The following is a 20347-nucleotide window of genomic DNA, read 5'->3' on the forward strand; positions in this document are numbered from 1 at the left end:
TTTTTAAAGCATAGAAACAAACAAATGGTTTAATTCGCTTTAATGCGTAACGCGTCTAACGTCTGTGCGGGGCGGTGTTAGCGCACGGCGTGGGCGATATTAGTGCTATAAAGAAATTGCAGGGGTTGTGTACCGTTGAGCGCACGTGGTTGTTTAGGATTTATCGTAAGCATGCAATTCAACTTGTTGGTGCACTAACAAGCTTAACTGAGTGTACAGAGTTATTGTAAAGCAATAAGATTGAAATCAGCGACTGTGTGTAGTTGAAACATTGTTATGGTAATTCAAAAATTCCGTTGCAATACCATTTGAATTGGAGCCACATGCCTAGGGGTACTTAAACTTGTAGTAGTTTCTTTAGCTTGTTTTTTTCACTTACTACATCAGAAGCCGCAATTGGGTTAAAATCCTTCGCAACCTGTTTCATTAGGCTTGTATTCTTTTAATTATGCTCATGGGGAGCACATGCGGTCTTTTGCCAAATGGAGAGACAGAACAACGTTTTGCATTGCACCTTCCAGCGTGATCTTGAGGAGCGGTTAGGAAATTGTGTCTCCTGCTTCAGCAAGCTGCTGAGAAATCGCCTCATTTTATGGGGATTTATATTTTCTCAATATTAGCACTCCCCCAAAAGCAGGCAAACACCACACGCACATGCATTTTTTCATCACTGAAGACGATATTGCGTTTAATGTATCTGGCACGCTTGGGTCTCGTTTGTCTTCTGCCCCCTCATCGCGTACAACCAACGTTGGTTGCACGGGCGGCTGGGTATTACGCTTTAAAATACATTTTACATTCAAATTGTGCTACTTTCCTACATTCCCAGTCACTGCTGCACAGTAGCATATAGGCTTCGCTGCCTTGCGTTTTCATGTGGACCACCCCAAAAACGCACACCACCATTTTACAAGTACACCACCGTTTTATCCTTACACCTCGTTCGTTCGATCTGTTTCCTTCTCCCTACAGAATTTGCCGATTGTTATTCCGTTTTTCCCAGACCTATTACCGAAACGTGCTTTGCCAGTTTCCATTGTTACAAGTGCGCAATGCATTACCGCTTCCGAGTGCTGGATGCAACCACCACCAGCAGGCGCGCGGCTTTAAACCACAACCGATGAGATCATCTCTATCTCTCGCTCTCTAGCTGACGGGATATTGTTTTTAATTTCACAAAAAGGAAACAAAAAATACTTTACTACAACGCTACTAACACACACGCACACAAAATACTGGGGTGAACGGACGATGATAGCGAGGAAATCATGTGTTTTTTTTTTCATATCAGCACTTGTTTTATTTTTGCTTACGGAGTGGAATAGGGGAAGAAGGGGTAGGGGATGAGGATAATGCATTCGAAAATGATTAAGATGCGAGAGTAGTGGCGATCGTTTGCAAGTGCAATAGAATTCAACAAAAAACAAGTAATGAAACAATACAATTCACTATCAACTGGCGCATCTCTCTCCTTCTCTCTCTCTCTCTCTCTCTCTCTCTCCCTCTCTCTCTCTCTCTCTCTCTCTTTCTTCGTTTGGTGCCCTCTCTTGTATGAACATATCGTTTCAGAATTTGGGGCCCTGAACACAACCAATAATGCCGTCGCGCCTTGGGCCAACGATACAACATATACAAATATACATACATAGGTGGTATGATGATAGATATACATACATACAGACACTACAATTCTACAGTTTGATGATGATAAATGATGATGATGCGCGATTCTCTTTCTTCTCCCCAGGTTTCCCCATTGGCTAACAAAAACACTGATTATGAGTGTTGTTTCTTTATGTTTGTTGTTGTTGCTGTTTTGCGTGCAAACGCTTTGTTTTTTTTTTGTTTTTTTTTTTTGCTTTGATCTACTTAATTGTCCCTCCATTGGTTTAATGTTGTACTTCTTTTCTATATTTTTGTTGCTGTTGTTGTTATTGCAGTTCTCGTGCGCGTACACGATGGTGGCGCATTTTGGTGTTTGCAAGCGCGCTGCCTGCCTGGCTTCCCTGCTCTGCTGCTACTGGCCATGCCATATACCAAGCGGCGACACCGATCAGTTTCCCTGTTGCCCTCTCAATGTTCTCTTTCGCTCTCTCTCTCTCTCTCTCTCTCTCTCTCTCTCTCTCTCTCTCTCTCTTCCCTTTATGTTACAACTATAATGCTGCTGAGTGTTTCGGCTCTAGCTCTCCAGCTGGTTGGTTGGGTTGGGAGTTGCATCTACAGCATGCCACACCGATTTGGTTTACTTAAACGCATCATTGAACGTATCGTATGATGATGACACCAATGATGATCAGGTCGCGAACAACAAACGCTAAAAAGCAACGGATTAAAACTCGGAACAAACGGAACCAAACGCAACGTTTATCCCCTAATCGCTCTCTCTCTCTCTATCATTCCTTGAACATCCCTCCCCTAAACATTCATACACCGACTTTTACACGTACACACACACACACACACAAATGCTTTCTGTTCAAACAGACTTCCTACCGTTTGTTTGGTGAAAAATAATTTAATAAATAGATTAAAAATTACGGCTTCAGCACAAAATCTCTTCCACCGACAAGCGGTCCGACGCGGGTGACGGTGGGGTGTGGCGACGACTTTACGCGCAGGTTCATACATACACACTATATACACTCCCCGAATTGATACCACCACACTGTACTGCTGTACCACACAACAAGCACAAAAACGCGCTGAGCGTGAGGGAACCGTCGTAAGCACAATTAATAGCGTGCCCCTTTGTTTCCGAAAAATAGATTAAAGAGAAGAAATAAATAATAAGCTTCACGGGGAAGATTGGCGTGAGTGTGCGCGAGGGGGCGTGCGCGCGCACGCGTCCGCACTCGTTTGCGCAAAACTAGATCATATTGTTTCCTAAACAAACTTGCCTTATAATAAAACCAATGACAAAAAAGGTACGTTAATATAAATTAATAATGAAAAAAAAAACAAAATTCAACAAACAATGTGCCTGTGCCTGCTGCTGCTGCTGCTGCTGCTATAGTGTGCTAGTCGTTCTTTGTCACGGTAATTTCAGTGCAGCACACACACACACACACAACACTTTCACACACACACAAATAGAAATTCCTATCCGTCCCGGCTCCGGCGAGAGAGCTCACAAACAAACGCCAAAACCATCAACACCGGGCGAAGGAACGCGCATCCCTATCGATATGGCACGAAAGGGACGGTTTGGTTGACACAATCAATAGCCCTACCATACCGTGCGTTTGCTAGTGTGTAGTCCTTGTGTGTGTTTGTGTGTGTGGAGGCCTTCGTATTTGCTTCCGCTGCTTAAAAGTGCAAGGAAATGTGGCCTGATTCGAGCTCAGCCGGTCGGCCCAAACTCACAACCTCCTTTTGCTGGTTTGTCTGCTAGACAGAACGTTTGCTACTACCTTAACTCCTTGCCTTGCTACTCTGGAGGGTTTTGTATGATCTTGATGGATTGTTTGTTTGTTTGTTTGTTCGCTTGTTTCGATATTGTAACGACCGTTCGGTTTGGATTCTTTCAGCTAGCCGCTAGTCTTTTCTCGCTTTTGGTAAACAGTGTATCGTCGTCCCCGCTATAGGAGCGGGATGATTTTAGGACGAAAAGGAATGTTAGCTTCCCTTCCTAGCTTGCACTTTCCTTCCCTCTATCTCTCTCTCTCTCTATTGCACGTGCGCGGACGGGTGTTGGTTGTATACTGGCAATCGTTGACAAGGTCGTAGTTGTACGGGATTTTCTCACACATTCTCTCTCTCTCTCTCTGTATCGCTTTATGGGGCACATTCTTGGTATAGCTTCTTGAACGTAACATTTGCTAAGTAGTGTAGCGTGCACGGCAATTGGCGGTGGCGGTGTGCGCGCTCTTACACGATCTTACAATGCACAACACGCGCGTGAGAACGCGATCAGGGGCATCAAGAGCACGTGTCGTTATCTATTCGGTGGTAACTTAAACAAGTATAATGTACTATGCAATGATAATCTCTCTCACATTCTCTCTCCTTTTCTGTCTCCATCCATCTCCACTCCACACGATCAAGCGCGCGCTCGCGAAAAATCTCTTTTTTTCTTTTTTTTTCCTGTCTTCATTTCCTATCTATATACTGGCTTCATAATTGACCCTACCGCCTGGTCTTGCTTGGGGGCTAGGAGCTCGTTAGTCTTGCGTTACACATTTGCACAATCTCGCACTTCCGGCGACTGCGTGCGTGGTGTAACGTACGGTGTGGCAGCGGTGACGCACGGCAGTGTGTGATGATAGTGCGTTTTCAGTACTGCACCTGAAAGTAGGGATGCTGCAGCGCCTCGGTCGCGCTAATGCGGCGGTGCGGGTTCGTTTCGAGCAGCCGTTCGAGCAGCTCGTACGCATCGGGCCCGTACTCATCGCAATCCGTGTCGCCGACCGGTTCCGCCTCGTCGTCGCCAGCACTGGCACCAACGGCGCGGCGCCTCTGGCACAGGCAGGTGTCGGGCGGTTTGCAACAGTTATCGCAACCGTACCGCTGCTCCTCGTCCCGCCCGGACGGCGGACTAGAGCCACCAGCTACGGCTACTCTACCCGCATCGCCACCGCCCGCACCGGAGCCCAGCTCGCGCCCATAGTGGATCGCGCGGAAGTTCTGACACAGGCGACGCAAGCTGTACGGCCGTTTGGCCATCGTTACCGCATCGCAGTGCAGCGTGCGGTCGAGGGCGCGGGCCGTTTCCCGCATCCGCTCGTACCCGAACACCTCGATCATGTGCGCGAGCGAGGTCAGATCGTCGACGTTGCCGAAGAACGGGTAGAGCTTGCTCAGCAGCCCGAGAAAGATGACGCCCGCCGCCCAGATGTCGACGGCGGTCGTCTGGTGCGGATACTTCAGCAGCACCTCCGGCGGCCGGTAGCCGGGCGTGCCGGCCCGCGGCGCATTCATCTCCGGCCGCACCAGGCACCGGTTGCACACCTGCGCCCGGCCGTAACAGCTGCACGCGGACGGCGGCGGTGGGCGGCTGGCGTCGGTGGTGCGACCACCGGAGCTGTTGGGCCGCGATGGTACGCCGCCGAGATCGTTCGTAGTGCTATTCGAGAGTTTGAGCGGGCGCTTGAGCGCTTTCCGCACCGGGACGACCGGGCCGGTCTGCTTCGGCTTCTCCTGCTCGCACTTGGCAGGAGCAGCAGTCTCGGGGCAGGGATCGGGCGCGCGCAGCGACAGCACGCCCTGGTCCGTTTCCTGCGCGAGCCCAAAGTCCACCAGCACGTAGGTGCCGCCGTGGCGCGGGCTGTGCAGAAAATTGCTCGGCTTCACGTCCCGATGGATCACGCCGTGCAGGTGGACGCGCTCGAGCGCGATCAGCAGCTGCCGCAGGTAGCGCTGCACCTCGGCCGGGGTCAGCTGCGCGTAGTACTGGTGGAACGGTTCCTGCGGAATGTAGTTCATCACGAGCCCGACCGAACCCTGGTGCCGGAAGCCATCGACCAGCCCGACCACGTTCCGCTGGCCACCGATCTTCCGCATGCACAGGATCTCGCGCGCGATCCGAGTCGGGTGGCTCGTCGGCGTGATCAGCTTGATCGCGAACTGGCGCCGGGCGCCGACCGGCAGATGCTGCTCGCTGCGCAGCGTCGCCAGCGAGACCGTGCTGAACGTGCCCTTGTCAATCATGCCGTGCACGACGTACCGATCCCAGACCGTTAGCTTTTCCCGCTGGGACACATCGGCGGCGGCGATCGACGAGGCTGCAAGGTGCACAGAACGAAAGGCAATGGTTAATATGAATCGATCGAGCAGAAACGCGATTGTACATACCATTACACCCTCCCGATTGGAGCTCGTTGGGCGTTCCAGCATCTTCCGCATCCACTGTCGTCTGCTGCTGTGCTCCCTCCTGCTCTCCGCTGCCACCACCAGTCGTCGTCTGCTGCACGCAATCCATCCGGCCGTTGTTGTATCTGCACGCGTATGCTGTGTGGCCACTCACGATGCTCTCAATCCGGAATTGAAGTCACCACGGAATAGCGAAACCGTCGCGTGACTATATCGCAACGACGACTATCTCCTCTTCTACCTAGGCTGGGTTGCAGTAAAGGACCGACCGTTGGCGTTGCAATGGCCTTGCAGGGTTTTTGATCCTTGACCGTTTCTTTCCCTCCTTCTCTCTATCTCTCTTTGTCTCTCACGTTACTACTTATTCACGAGCCTCTTTAGTGGGTGTTTGTTTGTAATTTGTCGTTAGCTTTTCGTTTTGTTTAAGATGGCTTTACGCTTTGTACTTTACAGAACACAACCCCCTGCGTGGTTGTTCTTGTCTTCTCTCCCCCTCCACACACACTGCTGATACCGTCGTGTGCGTGGCTCTGCTCGCACGGATGTGTGTGTGTGTGTGTACGGGGCCAAGGAATTGTGCGAATGTTGTAAATATCACAAGAAGAGCGTTCAAATGCACAGACAAACACACACACGCACGCACGTACGCACGCAACCAAACCCGTCTTATGCACCCGTGTCCGTCGTGTGGTTTGAGGTGCGTTTTTTTTTTGGTCGAGGGGTGTAGTGGTGGTGGTGGCGGCAACGTTGGCAACGGTTGCGACAGGCGTTCTATTTCGCCTATCTTCTTCCACGCCGTCCGTTTGCTTTGTGTTGCAGTTACTACTGCTGCTGCTGCTGCTGCTACTTCGATGCGTTTCACGCGTTCACGTCACAACACGCAGTGTGTATCGACCCGTGTGTGTGTGCGTGTGTGTCGAAATGTGGAGCACAACGTGAATGTGTAGGAGGCGCAGAAAATTTGCTCCCCACAGCAGCACGGCCAGACGAACGAAGTACGTGTGTTGTGTCCTCTTCTCGTGCACCGTTCTTTTCCCCCGTTTTTGTATTCTTCGGTATCACACGTTATTATTGTTTGTTGTTGTTTTTTTACGAGCGAAAATGATGTTGGTGCATCGATGCGAAGGATTGTTATTGTTTTTCGGGTAATGGAATGCCAATTGGTTCACGCGCGCACGTTCCCTCGAAGCACCTCGCCCAGCGTTGGGGATTTGGACGGGGGAGGGGGCACTACAGGTTGTCACACTAAGCTTGAAACTCCGCGCGAGGATGCAGCGCACTTGCGTGCTCGATGCCGTAATATTACCCACTGACGACGATCGCAAGCCCCCCAGAGCCCGATATTCGCGCGCGTGTTTGTATGCGTAATGCTGCTCAAGATAAATACCTTCCTGCACTCAGCTGTGCTCGTGGTTTTGTTTTCTTTTCCTTTTTTGCCTGCGCCCGCTCGCTCAGCTGAGCGTTTTCTGTAAAGTTGAAACTGCAACTGCTTGTTCCGTCCTGCTTCCGCGCGCGATGACCTGCGGTTCGCTCACTCACTTGCAGCGCTCACTCGCTCACTCGCTCGCTCGCTCTCTCTCTCTCTCTCTCTTTTGCTTCCTCACTTGCATACACACCAATGCATGCGGCCAATCGTCTTCGATCGTCTTCGCGGGGGTTTGGCGGGCGCGGTGTGGTTTGGGTTGCGCGTTGTTGGGTTTGTTTTTGTTTTTGTATTGCCCTTTCGCTCTCGCTCGGTCTCGTCTCGCTAGTGCCGTCCTTTTCTTACGCTCTGGCGCGCGCGAATGATGCGAGTGTGTGATGTCTGTCCTCTGTTGAATCGATTACATCGCCTTCACAGCTTCACCACCACTCCGTCGCCATGCTTCGTGCGCCGTAGTCGAACAGAGAACGCAACAACAACAACAACAGCTCCGAATGCAATGTGTTTGGTGGTATTGTGTGCGGGCCCGCGGAATAGTGTTTAGTGTTTGCGTGTGGCCAACGCGCGTTGTTGCACGACGATGCACCGAAGGAGCAGTTCGGTCCGGGGCGGCTGTACACGTACCAGTACACGCGCACAAACATACACACACACGCGCGGATCCGTCCACGGCTGATCGCAATCACAGCGCTGCCATCGTGAAGCTGCTGCTGCTGCTGCTGCGGGGCGAGCGCGCTGGGAGATGCAACAAATACTGGGCGAAAAATCGCGTTTCGCTTCACGCGAGCGGCATGCAGCACAACCGGGGCGGGGTGTGTGTGAGTGTGTGTGTTTCAGTGCCGATGCGGTGTGCTATCGATGAAGCGTATAATCACGAGTGCACTGGCCCACCATTGTTCGCTGCACGGTGCAGAGGCGCGGCGCGACAGCAGCGGGAAGGAGACGGTGGGTTGGTGCAGTTTTCGTAAGCGAAAGGGAATGATTCAATCGAACTGGTGGTGGTGGTGGTAGGGGGACTGTTACTATTGCCGTTTATAATACTTGTACCGGAGCGCGCTCGGTGACGGGCAGGCTGGAAGTTGGCCGAGTCTCCACCAACGTGTGTGCATGTGTGAGAGACTGTGAATGCATAAAAGGAAGGCCAAAAAGAAGGCGCGTCAAGGTCACTTCGAGCAGGGGGGGATGGGAGGAGAGCTATTTTTGTTCGTCGTGTTCTCCGGCCAGGAAACAGGCTGCTGCTGTATGGAAACGACGTGAGCTGCAGCACGTCGTCAACGGCGAAGGAGGCTGATGTTGCTGGTACGGTGCAGCAGTAAGAAGCGCAATATAACGTAAAAAACACGGTCAGAGTGGGCTATGGAATCGTAACTGCACACACTGCCACTCGCGCACACACACACATACACACTCTCCACGGGGCCCGCGTTGGGAATTGCTTGCTTTACCGAAGATGAGGCGAGAGGTAAAACCAAAAAAACGTTCCCAGATGAAGGTGGACGCGTTTTTGCATGTACACCTTCTTGTGTGCTTGTTCGTTGCCGTGTACTGTGTGATGCTACTCTGCTCGCTGGCGGCCGATTTCACACTCGCTCGCACATGAACAAGGGAATACGCACAAACACACACACATACGCGCCACCGCGCACCGTGTTTGGGGAGGAAAAACGCACATTAACAAGTAGCCATTTCCCGTGTCAGCAGCGGGCCATGTGCTTTTTTGCTGCTGCCTCGTGTTGCCCCGGATGGAACACAAAGGAAAAGCGCTCCAGAGGGCTGTTCTGTGCTGTCTCGCTCACCGACTGGATCCGGATCCCATCCAAGGAATGGTGGCGTTGGTGCCCCGTGAACGTTTGGTTTGGTTTGGGTAAAGCGAACAGTTTTCCCCTTTTCTTTTGGCACACTTTACGCACGGCGCACTCTTCCTTCACAGTGCCATCCTCCTCGTGGTCGCTTGGGGTTGGCAGCGTGAACAATATCCTTTTCCTTGCACGATGCACCACGCGGTTTGTGCGCGGAGAAAAACACCACCTGGACCGAGTGTGTGCCGTTTTGGTGTCAGCGGCTGAGATCTTTCTCTCTCTCTCTCTCTCACACACACACACACGTGCACCTTGCGTCAGGGGGAGTAGTAGTAGTCGGGTGATTTTAGCGAATCACTTCCGGTGCAATGTGAGCGCGTGGTTTCCACTTCCGTTGCTGGCTGGCTGGTCGGAGGGTGGGTGGGTGGTGTTTCACGGGGTTCACACGATCAAATCGGGACAAACTATTGCAGCTGAAGGAGCGCCGGAACCGAATAGACAGAGTGGTCGGGATGATTTGCTGCGATGCACTGTTCCGTTTTTACAGCGAGCGTGCGCCTCTCGCAGTAAGTGCAACAAGCAAGCTCCTGCTAGCGCTGTGTGTGTTTGGGTGTTTGGGTGTGTGTGTGTGCGTTACAACTGTCCGGTTGCTGTGTTGCGTGTGACATTAACTAGACTAGTGGTTGGTAGTACATAGCCGCGGCACACTCGGATGACATGCTGTTGCTGTTTCGCTTCTCTCGCTGCTGCTCTCGCACACTGTGTTACTGTTCGCACGCTGCTGCACTTTTCTTTCGCATTGCAAGCACCGCGATGCTGTTGCTGATATCCCCTCCCGCTCCTTCACTGCAGGGACCACTACTACGACTCTAGGGACAACGTCAATTTCACCCCTTTACCACTCTCGCTATCTCTCTCTCTTTCTCTTTCTCGTCGCAAGCTCGCGCACGATCCGATCGCCGTTTGTCTCGTTCTGCCGCCGTTTCTCCGCGAATCAAAAGTGCAGCCGGTGGTGGGGGGGGTAAGGGAAATTCAGCCACTGTCCGTGTGCACTTCTTTCGCTTTTCCTTGGTGCCTGGGAGTTGCGCTTCGCACCTGTGTCCACCTACCGGCCTGTGCTATCTTTTCGGCACAACGTAAGTCCGGCGAAGGCTTGCACTGATTAAAATGCAGCTCAGGTTGCAAAGAGGTCGCGGGTTCCGCTATTTACACAGCCCGTGATGCTGATAATGGACATACACTCACACACGCGCGCGCTGACTGCTGTGATCGATCGATAAAACTGCAACTGCACAGCACTGACAGCAAATCCCTCGTGCCTTCCCTCTCGTTCTCTCTTACTCGTTCGATCTTGTTCGTTCGCGTTGCTCAGCACCACGTTTTGTGCACAGCGCTGCCGCCGCCACCACCACCTCACACCACGTTGTCTAGTGTTCTCTTCGTTGCCTCCCTCCGTCTCTCCCTCTCCCGCACAGCATGGAACGTCGATCCGCGGCACCGCTTTCGTGGGTGAACAAACCGGACTGGCAGGCAGGCCTTACCGCGTGTGTTTTTTTCGTCCGATACACAGCCCGCGTGAGCGTTTGTGTGGTTAGGATGCCATGCGTTCGAGCTGCTGCTGCTGCCTGCTACTTGCCAAATGCACGAGGCACCAGAGCCGTCAAAAAAACCACGCGCTTGCTACGTTGAAACTGCCGCGCGCCACTGCTGTTCCTGCTGCTGCCGCGGTGTTTGCTGTTCGTAGTGGTGCTTACGCAGTTTTACGCACTGTACTCGCACCCCGAGAACAAAGCGAATCCTCCGGTAAGCTGGAGGGACGGGCGGACGCCAAGGGTTACACACGGGAGGCGCGTAGCTCGGGAGAGGGAGAGAGATAACGCACGAACGGTGCGGGCGCGACAGAAAGAGATAAGGCGTGTTTTGAAGAGAGCTGTGCGTTTAGTCAGCGTAAAAAGCGCGTCACTCCCCCGATTGGCACTTGCTGTTGTTGTTGTTGTTCTTGCTGTTGCTGCCGCCGTTGTTGCTCTTCTTGGTTTTGTGTTCGATTTTTCCTCTTTTTCCTTTGCCGCTCCTATCGCAGAAAAGAAGAGGATCGAAGCACGCTTACGGGCGACCACGATGCTGGGATGGGCTGGAACAAACAAACAACTCCGATCGGGACGGCAAGCATCGGAGACGGGGTGGTGGGATTAAATGATGAGGATGACCCGACCCGTGGGGGGGGGGGGGGGGGGAAGAGAGACAGAAGAAAATACTGATGTACGCACACCCGCTCACAGACACACACACACGCGTATTCGGGATAGGGAGTGCGAAGAAAAAAAACAACGGGATCCAATGTCCGCCACCACTATAGCTGCCCTTCCCGCACGCTTCCCGAGGGCTGGCGAGTTGAATGCCTTATGCTGAGTACTGATGCGATGCTCGACCGCGTGGTTTTGTGGCTGATTTTGGAGCAGGCACACAATAAAGGGGTCACTTACACCCTTGCAGGCAGCGACCGACTGGGTGGTGATGGTGGTGGTGGTATATTAGCGTTCAAATAAATACTATGACTAGAACGGTACACTGTGTGCAGGTAGCAGCTCTTCCCCGTGTTCTCACACTCTCTTTCTCGTTGCGACGCACACACACACACTAGAACGGACAGCGACGCCTACTTGGAGATGTAGCTGCACCGCGAACAATTTCTAAAACGTGCGGAAAAAGCAAACACACATGCACAAGCACACATACACACTATCGCTATTGTTTGTTGGGGGGTAATTGTTGCTGATTTCGGACCGTTGCTTGAAACGATATAAATATGTTGTACAGAAACGCACTGCAAGTACACACACGTCGCACCGCGACTGACGCGCTCGGTTTGGGAAAAAGTCAAAGCCCGTGTGCCCTGCTAGCCGCAACAGAGACAAGCAAAACCTCGCGCTAGGGAACAGTCGGGAACGATTTTTTTGTACTACAAAGCGTGCTGAGCGTCTGCATCCGCTAGACAGAGAGCGCACACAAGCGCACGAGTGAGATGGAGAGTGAGCGAACGAGAGAGGCACACGCACACGGGAAAGCCAATAGATCGATAAACAGGGAACAGGGAAGGGTTGTTTTGATGGTTCTAGACAAAGGTAAATTTTTTAAAATCATCAAAATGTATTGCTAAAATGTCTTTTAGCCCAGTGAAAGCAACCGGGATTCAAGAGAAAGGACAGAAAGAACGCGGGAGAGTGCCGTTTAGTGTGCCTTTCTTGCTGTTGTTTTCGTTGCCCTTTGTTTGCGATGTGCACGATCTCTCCCTCTTGCTCGCTCGCTCTCGCTATTCTCACACAGCTGGGCATGAAGGGTACAAACACACACAAAAAAGGAATGGCAGAGCGAGAAAGAGCAATCCTACTCGCGCGTCTACTTGTACGATGATTTCAGCGCGGTGATGTAAGCCGGCACAGCTGTTTGCGAGAGCGAGACGCTCGCTAAGGTCGCTCGCGTACACGGGCGGGTGCGAGAGCGAGACCACCACCCCCGGCCAACCGCGCGGGCTTTGTTTTTCCAAACAATCGCGTGCCGCAGCCGCCAGCCAGTTGAGTGGGAGAGTCGCGGGCTTTTCGCTCCGCACACAGTTTTCCCCGGGCGGGCGTTTGCTCTCGTGCGCGCGCGTTGTGTCAGGGAAGAGGAAGTCGTGCTTTTGTTTCACTCCGTCCGCGTATGCGGCGTTTCTCGCTCGCACCGGTTGCATATCCAGCAGCGGCAAAAACAACAACTGCTTCCGCGAAACATCTGACATCTGTCAAAGATGCGCATCGGAGAAAAAGCCGAAGGGGGGCGCAACACGCAATCCGCAAACCCGTTTTTGCGCAATCTCGGCGCCTTGCTTTGCTTTTGTTTTTCGATTTGTTTGTACCATTTCACCGTTGCCTTTTTCGAAAAATGAATTTTGTTTTATTTTGCAGAAAAACATAATTGCATCGGCATTTGTTGCTGGCATAACGGTCAGTTCCAGTGGGCGCTCGGCCGAAAGGAAATGCAGCGGTGCGTATCCTCTGCAACAGAAATGCATAATTTAAAGTACGACAAGGTCGAGGAGGCGGTGGAAGAAGAGGGAGATGCTGGGAAGATCAAAACAGAAGCAAACTGACAGCTTTCAAACGACCCAAAACGTCAACAAACGAACTGTCGGTCGTCGAAAAGTAAAACAAACAGTTTGTTTTAGGGGATTGTTTTTCTGGAATTGTGATACGTAGGTTGTTAGGCTAATAAATTTGCATTGGTGGGATTAAGGCTGCTTCCCAGCTGCAATGAGTGTGGACGAGCTGAATCAATCGATACTACAATACAAAGAGCAGGTATGGGATGAAATTGGCTCTGGAATAGGGCTGTTATTGTTGACTCATTTTCGTCCGATTTCAGCTGGAACAGATTGCACAAGCCCTACAGCTGACCAGGGATGAAACGGAACGAAACGAGCTGAACAAACTCAAGTCCGATCTAATCGAGCTGCTCGAACTGACGGTGGAATCACTCGCAGCTACAAGCGATGACGACGACGCGCCGGACACGGCTGGACGAGCACCCCCGGCAACTGCGGACAATCCGATCGACGATGAGTTTGCACTGTTTATGCGCGAAATCAAAGAGCTCCAAACGGAGGACTCAGCAGCTGGAGAGCAGGCGGGAGAGCAGCCAGCAACCGAACCGGAACGCAAGTCAAACGACGACGATGCCGACAACGACGACGATGCCGACGACGACCTAGATCTTGACGGGCTGGTCGGGAGCAAGTGTTCCGCACCGCACCTGCACACCTGGGGCTCGACCGCGTACCACAACGCGATGGTATGCAGCCTGGACGCGGACGATCTGGCCCACGCTACCGCCAAGGTGCTGTTCACCAATCCAACCCACCGCGAGATGCTACCCTGTGCGTACTTTCTCGAGGGCGAGTGTCGCTTCACGGACGAAAAGTGTCGCTACTCGCACGGGGAGGTGGTTCGGTTGGATCAGTTGCGGGACTACCGCGCACCGCAGTTCGAGCGATTGCGCCGGGCAGGCAGCCGAGCGCTGGTCAAGCAACCCACACGCCTGTGGTGCAAGGGCACGGTGACGGAGGTGGACTATGACGCGAAACGCTGCAAAGTTCGCCTCGAGGAGGGCAAGCGCGAACAGCTGGAGGTACCGTTCGAAGATCTGCTACCGCTGGACGAGGACGAGGATGGGCAGGAAGCGGCGGAGGACAGCGAGTCGGACACCGGTGGTGCCGGCGAGGAGGAATCCGACGATGAAGCGCTGCGGAAAGCATTGCTGGTGGAGAAAAGTCTCTTCCATCCCGCACCCGACCGGCGGCTGGGCGAATGGGAAGAACACACGCGTGGTATCGGTTCGAAAATCATGCAAAAAATGGGCTACATCGTTGGCACCGGGCTGGGGCGGGAGGGTGAGGGCATCGTAGTGCCGGTAAGTGCGCAGGTGCTGCCGCAGGGCCGCTCGCTCGACTACTGTATGGAGCTGCGCGAACAATCGAACGGCGATAAGGATCTGTTCAGCGTGGAGAAGAAGCTGGTACAGCTGAAGCGGCAGGAGGCAAAGCGAGCCGCCAAGGATTATGAGCGCCAGCGGGCCCGCGAGAGCAAATCGAAGGATGTGTTCAGCTTCATCAACGAGCAGGTGTTTAGCGGTGCGGCTGGAGGCGAAAGCTCACGGCCGAACCGGAACCGACCGGGCGCACTGAGCAGACAGGAGCTGAAGGAGCATTCGTGCAAAAACCTCAACATTGCCAGCCTGAAGCTGTCGGAAGAGATACGCCGAACGGAGGCGGATGTGGAGCGGTTGAAGATAGCGCTCACGAGACACCGGGCCGGTACGCCCGCGGCAGACAATCTGCTGCGCCAGATCGATGCCAAGCGGGCGGAAATTTCGCGCATGCAGGCATCGGAGGGTAACATCTCGCGGGAGCAGCAGCTGCGCAGTGACAAGAAAAAGTTGACGATATTCTAAGTGAAAGCGGGAAGGTAGAAAATGCAATAAGAATTAAGTGTAGTGTTAAGCGAGAACGCACTATGGCAAGCCCTCATAATAAACCTCATGCATCAACATGTTCATACCATCTACATATATATATATATATATATATATATATATATATGAGCAACTTTTACTTAACTAACAAACGCACGCACACTTTCGCTCTATTTCCTTGGGAATGTCCTTGGCACCATCCTCTACGGGCCGCCGGCCCGTTCCAGTGCCGCTTTGGTTTCGCGCTTGATCGTTTGCGCAATTATCCGCAGCACGTGCGGATCGGTTATCTGGTCGCAAAGCTGCTGGTAGCATCCGTTCATGATGTCTTTCACCAGGGAAGCGTCCGTTGCCGCTGGGCGATGCTGTGCCGCCTGCTTCAGTTCATCACATTCTCGCTGCAGCTGGTCCAGCTGCTGGCGCCACGATTCCGAACGATGATGTTCTTGCTCCAACTGTTCTTTGAAACGCGTCCGGTCATGCCGAGCTTCTGCTAGCTGTTCCCGGGCTGCGTTCATTTCTTTGGTTGCATCTTCAGTGGTTAGTTTTTCCTCTGCAAGCTGCTTTTCAAGCGCATCGAGCGTTGCTTTCTGCCGTGCCAACTCCGCATTGCTTGCTTCGAGCTGTAACTCCAAACTGCGGATGGTTTCCTTGTGGTGGCGTTCAAGCTCTTCCAGCGTTTTGATTTGTTGCTCCAGCTTGGCGTTTGTCTCTCGCGTTCCGTCCCTTTCCGCTGCTTCTAGTGTGCGCACTTTGCTTTTCAGCGCATGATTGGTACGCTTCAGCTCGAGCAGCTTCTCTTCCAGCTCGAGCACTTCGGCATCCTTGTCGGCTACGCTCTGGGGACGCTCCGACGAACCCGACGACCCTCCCTGGTGCAGGTTAAGCAAATCGATCCGATCGAGCACACGGTCAAGCTTCGATTCGAGCTTTGTCAGATTCATGCGCATTTCCGTGTTTTGCATGCGGTTTTCGCTCATAATCAAGTTGAAATTCACATCCGCCATCGTTGTGCCATTCCCCTGACCTGTGACGGTCCCACCGTGGCCCGCTGGGACCATTCCTGCCAGCGGAACCATCTGCATACCGACCGCCGACGGGTAGTTGGGCCGTCGGATCGGTCGCGTCGTAATGGTCTCAATCTTCGAGTCGGACGTATCGGACGAATCGGACCCGGGTGCGGTCGTGGGAATCGGGGGCGGTTTCACCTTCTCCGGCAGGGGCATCGCTTGCCCACCCATCCGTGCCATGCGTGCCGCCAGCTCGGACCGTTTGCTGTTCGGCGGGTCGGGCGGATCCCGTTCCACCTCTGACAGTGGTTCCTCCACGATCGGTTCACGTTCCACGCAGCACCACGATTCGATCGCAGCAAGCAACGCCTGTCGCTCGGTTTCGGCTTCGATCAGCACGCTCCAAAACTCGTTCGAATCATCCGCCCGGAACTGGAGATAGTTCTGTTTGAGGAAAAGCTTCGTGTCGGAGGACAGTGTCACCGTGGCCAGTACATCCGTCTTCGTGCGGTATAGCAGCAATCGATGACCGGCGGAGGAGTTGAGCAACGCAAGTCCCACGCTGCCCAGGTAAACATTGTCACGATCAACGCTGGGGCAGAGTGAGGTGAGACATAAATGTTGCGTTCATTGAGAAGTGTAGGTATCGCGGAAATGTTTACTTACAGCTTGTAGGCCGAAACGACCGATGCCCGTACGATGGTCCATTCCGGAGGAGCTTTGGACGACTCTTCCGCCGTCTCGTCTTCGGCCGGTTCGGCGGGAACGTATCGGAAATTGGATGGACCGTAGCGATCGGAGATTTTGACCGGCTTCGGTGCAGCGGAAACGCTCGCACGTTCTCTACTACCTACGCTAGCAGTGCCTTTGGGCGTGAAGCCAAACAGTTTGGCCAGTGTGGAACTGTGCGAATTAACAGGATTAGTCATCGGTCCGTTGTTTTGGTTTCTTACCAGCTCTGCTCCACTTACTTGGCGCTGTTGGAGGGCGTTGGTTTGAAGAATTCTTCGTCATCGGATTCATGATCCCCGCCTCGCCCAACGTCACCAAACATTGAGGCAGTGGATAAATCGAGGAAAAATAGAGCGATAGAGCGTTATTTAGCGTTATTTGTGGTGCAGTGGAGTAATCGTTTGTTTTGATTGCTTTCTGTTAGACAACAACAACACATGACGTATCGAAACGGTGCAGCACAGGGTGGCACAAACAGCATTAGGCAAATTCAATCGAAACACTCCAAAAGGAGAGTAAAATAGATACGTTAAACAGAATTTTAATTAAAATTGTGATCGGAGCTTATTTTTCTGCTAAAATTGATTAGAAATGTGTTAAATCAACCAAAAAATAAACAACGAAAAGCAATTGCCAGCACCGAGTGACAGCATGCGCATGCTGTCTCTTTTGACACGTTGCGGAAGCAAAACAAACATGTCAGCTGATAGGCTGTCGCTCGCCGTTGTTCACCATACAGAAAGGGGCATTTTGTTTTCTCCATTTTATCGAAACAAAGCTGTACAGCTTGACGGTTTATTAGCTTTGTAATACGGTATCGGGTTTGAGAGTTTTCTTTCTATATTCCCACAAACACACATTCCCTCGAATCAGTCACACCGAACGCGTTCGAATAGCAACATTTGCTTCGACAGCTCTTCTACACGCACACAACCATACCGTTCCATACCACTATTAGACACCTCCCCTACCCCGCCATCCAACCTGTTGGTCAATCAAACACCATCATCATCAATCGCTTGCGGGGTTCGCTCGATCGTGCTCATAACTACCCATTCCTCCACAGCAGGCAGCTCGTTCGCTTGCCGTGTAGTGAAAAAATAAAACAATCCACCGGAGAGCTCCCCGAGACAGCAGCAATGGCCCCGACGGAACTGCAGCAGTACAGCTTGGCGCAGGTGGCCGAACACAACAAACCGAACGACGTGTGGATGGTCATTCACGATAAGGTGTACGATGTGACCAAATTTCTTGCCGAGGTAATATTGATACGCTGTTTTCTTCTATATTGTACACTGTTATCTTACGCTGGAAGTAAAACTACTTATCGCTGTACGCTCTTCTGTTTGTGTAGCATCCCGGTGGCGAGGAGGTGCTGATCGAGTTTGCTGGCAAGGAGGCGACGGCCGACTTTGATGACGTTGGACACAGCACGGACGCGAAGTAGGTTAAGTAGAAGACGGTGCGGCTCCAGACGGTTGTTTCGATTTCACATGGCCCGCTTAGATGGATTGACCCTTTCGCTCGCCAATCGGTGCCAGGGCCGTCTGTGTCATGTGGATCGAACCAAAAAAAAAGCCACACACCGTTGCATGATTTCAGCACGATTTCGCTAACACACTGCTTTGCTTGCTTTATGCTTTCAGAGAACAAATGAAGCAATTCCTCGTGGGTGAAATACTTGAAGCGGAACGGAAAAAGAAGGTCACCACTGGGTAAGTAAAAAGTGAAAAGGAAAAACCGACCGTATTGGCGGAAAATGGTGCAGTTTGCACTTTTCTTTGTTTTCCTGCAACGTGGGGGGAAATGTGTGTGACTCACTGTGCCACACGATGCTGTGCGGTGGCTGTGTCACTAATGGTGTTGGAGTACCCTCAGTGCACCCTTACCCTTTCTTCCACTCATGTATCCACTGTGTATCGCTTTATTTCTTTCTTCTTCTTTTTATTTGGCCAAGTAGACAAACTGATCCCTCGAACGCCGCCGCCTCCTCCTGGTTTGGATCGATAAAGGCGAAGCTTTTCGGTTGATCCCCCTCCCCCCGTCCGCGACACACGAATTGCTGTCCTCGCTGGTGTGTTCCTATTTGTACATTTCATCTTTAAACTCCCGTCCTCTGCACACACACAGACACAAACACCCCAAACCCTAAGAAAAGGGGGGAGAAAGAGCCGTGCAGCATGGGAGGGGACAACGTTTTAGCATAATTTTACACAACAATTTACACACAATTGGTGCTGGTAGTCGAATTCGCGTCGATTCGGTTCGGTTAATCTCTTTTCGGTTCTGGAAGCACATTCCCATCACTTGACTGTTATGTGTGTTAGGTTTTAAACGACGGGAGTGAAGGCGTGCAAAGTACTTTATTATGTGTTTTTTTGTTATTATTATAATTTTGCTCAAAAATCGAATAAAAAATGACTGTGACAAAGAAGAAAGGATCAGGACGGTGGAAGCAGGTCCGTCCCTCTGTTTTAGTTCTTTATTAGCTTTTATGTTTTTCCATTTCACTCCGGAATGCCAATTTCTGTCGATCCTTCACCGTCGTCGAGCTCTGATGATAGGAATCACGTGGCGGTGGTGCTTAGTCCCCCCCCCCAAAAATACTATATTTTAAATATAGTTTATTTTTTGCTGCACAATAATTTACAGCACGCGCCTCTTTATCAGTTACATGTGCTAAGTGACGATTAGGAGTGTGAGCAATCTCGAACGCGCATTGCATTCATCGTCTACATCCGCAATGGCTGTTCGTACCAGCATTCTCTAGGGGCGATTCTAAACTGCGGTAGAAGTTGTAGTAGTAGTAGTAGTAGTAGTATACCGCGATCGTTTAATCTCGTTTCTGCGTTACATTCCTTTACTACCTGTTACCACCACCACGTGTTCTGTTATCGCGGTTCAATTGGTCCCAGAGCTCCTCGAGCCAACTGCCTATAAACTTGAGCTGAAATACAGGGAACAAAACACAATCAATACTGTACAGCCCATTACTTACGCTTTGTTTGCAATTTTCGTTTTCCAACCGTTTCCGTTGCAGCTTAACGATAAACAAGCGAGCGGCCCTGATTGCCGGGTCAGCCATGGCCATCGGTGCCGGGTTGGCGCTGATCTTCAAAGCGGGCAGCAAGAAGTAGACCACCGATCCACCCTTCGACCCCTTTCGGACTGGTGCGCGCGTCCCGGGATTTCGACATTTCATCATTCCACGAGCTCGTCGTACGTCGGAACGGACACTTATCATGCAATTGTTGTGGTGGTATGATGCAGGCGTCTGAGATTGATAGGCCTGTTCAACCACCCACATCCATAGTTGCACTTCCCATCCCGATATGGGAGCAGCGCGCGTGTTTTAGTATTTTTACTCCGTGTGCCTATTGGGGATTATTGGCGAGAGGCTGCTGCTGCTAAGCGAACAGAGGCGAAAATCCGCTATTTCGCTGTTTGAGAACAATAAAATGTACTGCGTTATTTAGTGTTGCTGTAGAGGGTGAACGAGTTTAGCGAAATAAATACAATTGGTATCGTTTTAGTTTAACAGTTCTTTTTTCTCATTAAATCGAAAAGCGCCC

General features: G+C 51.9%; 4 protein-coding genes and 1 long non-coding RNA gene across 10 annotated transcripts; 2 read left to right on the forward strand and 3 right to left on the reverse strand.

The window, feature by feature from the left end:
• Positions 1-655: 655 nt before the first annotated feature.
• Positions 656-11911, reverse strand: LOC120951017 (cell division cycle 7-related protein kinase). Its single transcript, XM_040369487.2, has 2 exons — positions 5791-11911; positions 656-5720 (listed from the first exon to the last, which is right to left on the reverse strand). The coding sequence occupies exons 1-2, from the start codon at positions 5915-5917 to the stop codon at positions 4273-4275; spliced, it is 1575 nt and encodes a 524-aa protein (XP_040225421.2). The 5' UTR covers positions 5918-11911; the 3' UTR covers positions 656-4272.
• A 720-nt stretch (positions 11912-12631) lies between these two features.
• LOC120951016 (zinc finger CCCH-type with G patch domain-containing protein) lies at positions 12632-15125 on the forward strand. Of its 2 annotated transcripts, XM_049606853.1 has the most exons (3): positions 12632-12914; positions 12972-13364; positions 13429-15125. In XM_049606853.1, exons 2-3 carry the CDS (start codon positions 13317-13319, stop codon positions 15010-15012), a joined length of 1632 nt encoding a protein of 543 aa, XP_049462810.1. In that variant the 5' UTR covers positions 12632-12914; positions 12972-13316; the 3' UTR covers positions 15013-15125. The 2 variants fall into 2 exon arrangements, with proteins under 2 accessions (XP_049462810.1, XP_040225420.2); XM_040369486.2 differs by having other exon boundaries at positions 12632-13364.
• A 19-nt stretch (positions 15126-15144) lies between these two features.
• Positions 15145-17303, reverse strand: LOC120951015 (uncharacterized). Of its 2 annotated transcripts, XM_049606852.1 has the most exons (4): positions 17015-17303; positions 16710-16946; positions 16092-16635; positions 15145-16055 (listed from the first exon to the last, which is right to left on the reverse strand). In XM_049606852.1, exons 1-4 carry the CDS (start codon positions 17095-17097, stop codon positions 15237-15239), a joined length of 1683 nt encoding a protein of 560 aa, XP_049462809.1. In that variant the 5' UTR covers positions 17098-17303; the 3' UTR covers positions 15145-15236. The 2 variants fall into 2 exon arrangements, with proteins under 2 accessions (XP_049462809.1, XP_040225418.2); XM_040369484.2 differs by having other exon boundaries at positions 15145-16635; positions 17015-17299.
• A 168-nt stretch (positions 17304-17471) lies between these two features.
• LOC120951019 (cytochrome b5-like) lies at positions 17472-20313 on the forward strand. 4 transcript variants are annotated; one of them, XM_040369492.2, is made up of 5 exons: positions 17472-17589; positions 17842-18034; positions 18130-18218; positions 18422-18490; positions 19816-20313. In XM_040369492.2, exons 2-5 carry the CDS (start codon positions 17915-17917, stop codon positions 19910-19912), a joined length of 375 nt encoding a protein of 124 aa, XP_040225426.1. In that variant the 5' UTR covers positions 17472-17589; positions 17842-17914; the 3' UTR covers positions 19913-20313. The 4 variants fall into 4 exon arrangements, with proteins under 4 accessions (XP_040225426.1, XP_040225427.1, XP_049462811.1 ...); XM_040369493.2 differs by having other exon boundaries at positions 17473-17589; positions 17845-18034; XM_049606854.1 differs by lacking the exon at positions 17472-17589 and having other exon boundaries at positions 17610-18034.
• LOC125906715 (uncharacterized) lies at positions 19211-19913 on the reverse strand. The gene is made up of 2 exons (XR_007452079.1): positions 19802-19913; positions 19211-19722 (listed from the first exon to the last, which is right to left on the reverse strand). It is a non-coding gene; the product is annotated as an uncharacterized LOC125906715 (long non-coding RNA).
• Positions 20314-20347: the final 34 nt, after the last annotated feature.

The sequence above is a fragment of the Anopheles coluzzii genome, chromosome 2, assembly GCF_943734685.1.
Source record: "Anopheles coluzzii chromosome 2, AcolN3, whole genome shotgun sequence".
In the NCBI taxonomy this organism is placed as follows: Eukaryota; Metazoa; Arthropoda; class Insecta; order Diptera; family Culicidae; genus Anopheles; species Anopheles coluzzii.